This window comes from Aricia agestis, chromosome 5 (assembly GCF_905147365.1).
Source record: "Aricia agestis chromosome 5, ilAriAges1.1, whole genome shotgun sequence".
In the NCBI taxonomy this organism is placed as follows: domain Eukaryota; kingdom Metazoa; phylum Arthropoda; class Insecta; order Lepidoptera; family Lycaenidae; genus Aricia; species Aricia agestis.
Genome location: NC_056410.1, coordinates 13,794,887 through 13,802,106, shown reverse-complemented (window position 1 = coordinate 13,802,106; position 7,220 = coordinate 13,794,887). Strand labels below are relative to the sequence as shown.

At 33.3% G+C, this 7,220-nt stretch overlaps 2 protein-coding genes across 4 annotated transcripts in view; one reads left to right on the top strand and one right to left on the bottom strand.

The window, feature by feature from the left end:
• Positions 1-3,905: 3,905 nt before the first annotated feature.
• Positions 3,906-5,629, bottom strand: LOC121727515 (complex III assembly factor LYRM7). Its single transcript, XM_042115410.1, has 4 exons — positions 5,553-5,629; positions 5,013-5,156; positions 4,848-4,929; positions 3,906-4,043 (listed from the first exon to the last, which is right to left on the bottom strand). The coding sequence occupies exons 1-4, from the start codon at positions 5,571-5,573 to the stop codon at positions 3,919-3,921; spliced, it is 372 nt and encodes a 123-aa protein (XP_041971344.1). The 5' UTR covers positions 5,574-5,629; the 3' UTR covers positions 3,906-3,918.
• A 223-nt stretch (positions 5,630-5,852) lies between these two features.
• The window catches only part of LOC121727491 (protein draper), a 28,252-nt gene continuing 26,884 nt past the window's right edge, over positions 5,853-7,220 (top strand). For 2 of the 3 annotated variants that reach the window (XM_042115373.1, XM_042115374.1), the window contains exon 1: positions 5,853-6,156. The gene's annotated coding sequence lies outside the window, so the exon portion shown is untranslated. The remainder of the gene's footprint in view (positions 6,157-7,220) is intronic. The other variant, XM_042115375.1, reaches the window with a different exon arrangement.

Genomic DNA, 7,220 nt, shown 5'->3' with positions numbered 1-7,220 from the left:
AAAGTTGTGTAATCGGAGGGCTAAATAAGCTTTAAAATTTGGCATAAAATATAAAGTTTAATATAAAAAAATGAAATACTTATTGTGTGCACACTGCACAGCTGTATTGATTTAAGGGGTACCAGGGTTTTTTTATAAAAGCTTTTGACACCAATTTTGTTGACATCGCGCGCTATAAAGTACTATAAACTGAAGTCCACGCGGACGAAGTCGCGGGCAACAGCTAGTTACTTATATAATAAAAGTCTCCGAGGGTGGGACAAGAGCCGGCAGTGGGGGAGGGGGGGAAGGCTCTTTCTGAAAATAATAAATAAATAAAATTAGATATATATAAATATATATAATAGACTCTATTTTGAAGGAGGAATCAGGGGACTACGTTACGCCGATTTACTGTATCTGTCTCTAGGTACAGTTAATCGAGGTAACGTATTCCCGTGATTCCTCCTTCAAAGTTGATCCTATCTAAATTTATTCTTTTTAATATCTTCAGGAAGAATGAGTCTAGTTTTTATTTTATCGTAAACATCTTTCAAATTTATTTTTGGTCGGTCGATTGGCGGGGTACGGGGCATTCATTTTTTTTTGCAATTTTTAAGGGTCATATTATTTTGTATTTATTAGTAAATTTAGAAAAAATCTAACGTAGCTTTAACAGATCATAGTATTGTATAAAAATCATTTGTCTAAACGCATTGTCCAGGGAGTTAATTGGGGAATATGTTTGTATGGAAAAACAGTGCGAGCGTACCCTTTTGATACTCTGTATTTACTAAAGTAATGATCGTACAGTAAAAATGTTTGGACGTAATTTATAGTAGGTAAATTTAATGTAGATAATTAATGTAGAAGTCACTAAAGAGATATTTTAAATAATTTTCGAGTCACAAGCAAAAACCTTGAAAAAGATACCTGTCCCCCCCTCCCCCACCGCCGGAACTTGTCCCACCCTCGGGGACTTTTAGTATATTATATTCATCTGGACACCATTAGGAACAACTGTACCAACTTTCAAAAGTACACGAATTATTCGGTCTGTACGTCGATTTTGAAATTAATTTTCTTAGACTAGTTACTGAACTCCTCCTTAATTGATGGACCGATTTTGATGATTCTTTATTGTGTATGTTTTGAGAATGGTTTAGATTCATAGTTTGGTCCACTGGAAAATGCCCTTTTAATTAATTTTTGTGTAATGTACCTATGTAGTATGTACCTAGTTATGTACAGACAGGACAAAGACTTTTGGGTTGGGTCCGCTAGTATTTATAATTTCCTATCATCCTCTTCCTCATCCGTTTCCTCATCCGCATCCTCTTCCTCAAAAAATATCTTCTTCCTCATCCGCATCCTCTAAATTTGCGCGTGAAAATTCCTCTTCCTCCTCCTCTTCCTCATAATCACTTCCTCAACAACCCTAGCTTCAAGTGACGTCATATTATCACAATTGCACCGCGTGGGCCCCATACAATATAAACGTAATTTTTTGCTCTTTGAATGAAATGAATGAAATATTCTTTATTGTGCACACTTATAAAGATACAAATTAAGGAATACAAGAAAAAAAACAAAATATTCAGGTGTCAGGTGTCAGTGAAAAATTTTTCTTCAAAATAATTTTGTGTAATATAAGAACAATAGTAACTTTTGTTACGCAAAATATGAAATTTTTAATCGGCCAAGTGCGAGTCGGACTCGCGCAAGAAGAGTTCCGTACCGCTAAATAGCAAAAATAGGCCAACAATTGTGATTTTTGTATGGGAGCCCCCCTTAAATTATTATTTTATTTTAATATTATTATTCATTATTAAAGTACACATATAATTAAGGCCTTGGTGAAAATTCCAAGTGCCTACCTGTTGCCGTTATTGATAAAGAGCTTGAATGCTTTTTCAAAAGTCTCGTCAAGTCGCATTATTTAGCTATCTGTAAAAATAATACTTAATCATAATCCATGCATTTGTTGTGAGTTAAATTACACTTTAAATTATTAAATATTATCCGTGTCTGTCATAATTATTATATGTATTAGTAATTTAAGTAACTATTAGGTTTTGTCATATATATATATATATATATATATATATATATATATATATATATATATATATATATATATATATATATATATATATATATAGGTGCCGTTCTGGGCCTGTAGACAAGTGGCAAAGCGCTAACGCTGACGCTAACGCTAGCGCTACAAAATGTATGCGATTTGACATAAGTCATCGCTTCGCTAGCGAATACTAATGTCAAATCCATACATTTTGTAGCGCTAGCGCAAGCGTTAGCGTTAGCGTTTTGCCACTTGTCTACAGGGGCTGATCTTTTTTCGTTCCGAAAAATCCAATAAATCTGCCACTTTATGACACACTATAGTATATGTCATAATGTAGGATATTATTTGAATTTTTAGAACTATAGTCTGTCATAAAGTGGCTTTTTAATTGAATTATTCGGAACTAAAAAAGATCGGAACGGCACCTTAGGTTTATTTCCACAGTTTGTCCATACTTTCGCATTTCCGCTGGTCGCCGTGCTAGCACTACTGATGACGTTAATTTTAACTAAAACGCTCAAAACGTCCCCTTCTGCCGTTCCCTTTGGCGACCGGGGTCGTTTTGATCGCGGCTATGACGTCACTCATGACGTCATCATTTTAGCTCAAAACGACCCTTGACGAAGATCGGTCAAAGTGGGCGTTCTAGTTTTTTTTTTTTTTTTAACGTAACTATATCGCGAAAGCCATGTTCGGAAAGTTTTCAGGAAAGAGTAGAGACAATAAAACTTTATATTATTTCATTACAAATAATATTTTAATTACTTAAATAAATTAAATAACATCTAATGACATATTTTGATGGGAAAATAAATTGTTTTAAATGAAAAATCAAATGATTTCTTATAAAATATAATAATTAATACTAATTTTCATCTCTCCTATACCTGTTGACTTACCTACTCGTACTTGACTAGCATTATGCGGTATTGTTAACGTAACTATATCGCGAAAGCCATGTTCGGAAAGTTTTCAGGAAAGAGTAGAGACAATAAAACTTTATATTATTTCATTACAAATAATATTTTAATTACTTAAATAAATTAAATAACATCTAATGACATATTTTGATGGGAAAATAAATTGTTTTAAATGAAAAATCAAATGATTTCTTATAAAATATAATAATTAATACTAATTTTCATCTCTCCTATACCTGTTGACTTACCTACTCGTACTTGACTAGCATTATGCGGTATTGTTACCTAACGTTTATAATATGTATATTGTGACAATATTCAAAGTACTTATGTGGTTTTGTTATTAAAATATGATTCAATGTGAAAACTCAAATATAATAAAAGTTTAACTATATTAAAATATCATTACTTAAGTAAAAAAATGTAATAAGTAAGTACTAAAAACGAAACAAATATAATATTATGTATTTTATTTGTAAAATTACTTTTATTTACGACTTGAAGAAAAGGATCGTAATATCCAAGTTCGGTTCAATGTACCTATGTATAAAAAAAATTATAGTTGTTTTTTTAAACTTTTCTCAAAACGCTCAATACGATCCATAATCCGTTCCACTTGGGTTTGTATCACTGACGCTCAGATGCTAGTGGAACGGGAAAAACTACGGTCTTGAGCGTGAGCGTTTCTAACGTCATCTGGAACGCGGGGTTGTTGTTCACTTAACGTTGCATTTACTAATCCGCTGTTAAATTTTTACTGTGGGACATAAGTATTTTAACCATAGACTTAATATATACTGATTTATGATTTTAACAGTCCGTTTAATTTTCCAAGGTCCGTTAAGTAATGCCTTGTTAGGATTTAACAAACAGAGGTTGGTGAAATTGGGTCTAAACTGACTAGAAATTAACTAACATGGACATATTCCATAAAATCTATTTATTTTGTGAAATGTCTTGACAACATTTACTTTTTCCACGTCTAACACCTTCTTCAGGGATCATTTCCTCATTGAATGGTAGATTGTCCAATTTCACTGTGTCTTCTGTGATTCTGGCAACTGAAATTCCAAGAAAATAGTACCCTGTAAACGATCAAATAGTTTGTCAAACTTTACATGTTTATCAAACAATTTGATAGTGTACGGCTTTGTTTGAAGCGTTTGTCAAACAATCGATGTGTTTGAGCTGTTTGAAGAGAATTGGCGTAGCGTTTGACAAACGTGTTTCACTGTATTTGTCAAACAAGATCTCATGATCTCAAACCGAATCTAGCTAATTGTTTGACAAATTGTATGATGCACGTTTGTTCGCCTGCACTGCTGTTTAATGTAAACGTAAATTACATCAAACAAGTTTGTCAAACAAATTTGATCGTTAACAGGGTACATAATATACATTTATACGTGGGAGAGCCATGCTTCGGCACGAATGGGCCGGCTCGACCGGAGAAATACCACGTTCTCACAGGAAACCGGCGTGAAACAGCGCTTGCGCTGTGTTTCGCCGAGTGAGTGAGTTTACCGGAGGCCCAATCCCCTACCCTATTCCCTTTCCTACCCTCCCCTATTCCCTTCCCTTCCCATCCCTACCCTCCCCTATTACCCTATTCCCTCTTCAAAGGCCGGCAACGCACCTGCAGCTCTTCTGATGCTGCGGGTGTCCATGGGCGACGGAAGTTGCTTTCCATCAGGTGACCCGTTTGCTCGTTTGCCCCCTTATTTCATAAAAAAAAATAAAAAAAATTATGATGTTAAACCGTAATGTAACAAATTGGTACACATGGTACAAATTTAGTTGTCACCTCTATCCACAGAGTTTAAGTAGAATTCAAAGTGAAAATAATATTTAAGCACTAAGCTTACCATACACTCCTTTTTTAACCTCTTTTGCTTGTATAACTTGTGTTCGGAGTTCTTTGATAACATCTTCAGCAAATTTATTCATCTGTAAATATCATTGGCAATATTGTTACTGTTATCTGCTGTGGTATTGGTAGCAATATGATTAGATAGAAAATTTGTACTTACTGCTATTATTGATTCAATGTCTTTAACATTTATATTTTTCTTGTATTCCTCATTGATTTTAGCCCGAGCAGCAGATAATGCTTTAACATCTCCAGCAAAAACTTTGAGCCTAGTCCTATGCAGTTTTTTGAATGTTTGAAGTACCTGAAATCAAAATATTATGTAAGGATATAATCAGGGTAAGTTCGGACACAGGGTAAGTCCGGATAATTCAACTATCACTAAATTAGTCAGTGTTTTTTTGTGCCTGGCGCTATGGGCATATATTATATTCGTCTTACTGCACTGCAACCGCAAACTGTAGTACCTAAATTAGCTAAATTAAACTACTGTTTGTGTACGGTACGTACACAAACAGTAGTTTAATTTAGCGTTAACTTGAATTATCCGGACTGACACTGATTAACTATAATTATTGTCTTCAAATTTCTCAACAACGTAATAAGTACCAATAAATTAAGAATTAAATTAGAGAAAACTAATCAACACGGCATTAAGTTAGTAGTTACTAGTTATATTTTTGTAGAAAATGGACCGTACAGATGCTTTTAAAGAGCTCATTCTAAATTAAACTTAATAATAATAGGATAAACGATAAACAAAAATAAAATTTCTCTAGAGTTCGACAACACAGATTACTAGTATATATTTGGTTCGACAAGGGTGTTGAAGTATGAACGTGACGAGAAAAGGAACCACAGACTACTTATGGATATACGTTTGGTACTACGGTACTACGTTTAATTTCATGACTTTTTTGACAGACTTGTAAGTTGTATTTGCTAGTACCGTAATCTGTGCGTATATGGGAGGCCATTTTTAAAGAAGAAGAGAATCTGTGCGTATTTGCCAATGGACACAGGACAATGGAGTAGTGTTGACTGTTGGTGTTGTGAATTTCCGTATTATTATATTTTCTGTAATATCTGAACGTGTTTTACTAGTTTTTAAACTATCAACGCTAATCAAAGTTATAAATCTGAGAATTCATGTAGACAGTCATTAATTTTCAAGTGCAAAAATTGAATTCCTTGAGAGTTTTTTTTATGTATGAGACCATTGATGATTGACCAAGTGAATCATAATAAAGAAGAAACAATTCTAAGACAACAAACTAACAGTGAAAATTGAACATTTATTGAAAGTAAGTCCTGTAAAGTTTTTATTTTAGTGACATACTTCTTAAACTTTAAAAACAAGGAGTGAGACATGTTTATGATTTGTTGGAATTAATTCTCTTATATCAACTTAAAGTATTGACTGGTGATAACTGATTGTTTGTTGTTATTGATAACTGCCTGTCCTTTATCCTAATTACGAAATGTAATTTGGAGCCCAATTTGTTGAAATTCAAGACAAACAATACTTTTAAGTGCTTAGCTCTCTGGATTAGTTTGATAACAGTTCATGTTTTATGGAAATTAAATTATAATTATGAATTCATAAAAGAAGTTAAAGTCTAAGGTCTAAGGTTTTGAAACCCGGGGTGGGTTTCAAAACCTTTTATGGGTTTCAAAAATTTTTTTAGGGTAAATAAGGGTGAAAACGGGACCCTATTCATGAGACTTCAATGTCTGTCTGTCCGTCTGTCTGTCTCCAGGCTGTATCTCAAGAACCGCTATGGCTAGACTTTTGAAATTTTCACAGATTGTGTATATCTGATGCCACTATAACAACAAATACTGAAAACAAAACAAAATTAATATTTAAGGGCTCCCATACAAGAAATGTGATTTTTTGGCCTTTTTTGCTCGTTATCAATAATGGTAATAGTTAGGCACATGAAATTTTCACAAAGTCCTTAATTATATTTGTACTTTAATAATTAATAATAAAATTAAAATAAAGTAAATATTTAAGGGGGGCTCCCATACAAAAAATAAAATTTTTAGGGTTCTGTACCCAAAGGGTAAAAACGGGACCCTATTACTGAGACTTCAATGTCTGTCCGTTTGTCCATCTGTCTCCAGGCTGTAACTCAAGAAAGGTAATAGCTAGAGAGTTGAAATTTTCACAGATTATGTATTTCTGGTGCCGCTATAAAAACAATACTAAAAACAAAATAAATTTAATATTTAAGGGGGGCTCCGATACAACAAACATGATTTTTCAAACATTTTTTGCTTGGTATGAGTGATGACAACAGGTAGGTACTTGAAATTTTCACAAAAGCCTTAATTATATTATGTTTACTTTAATAATTAATAG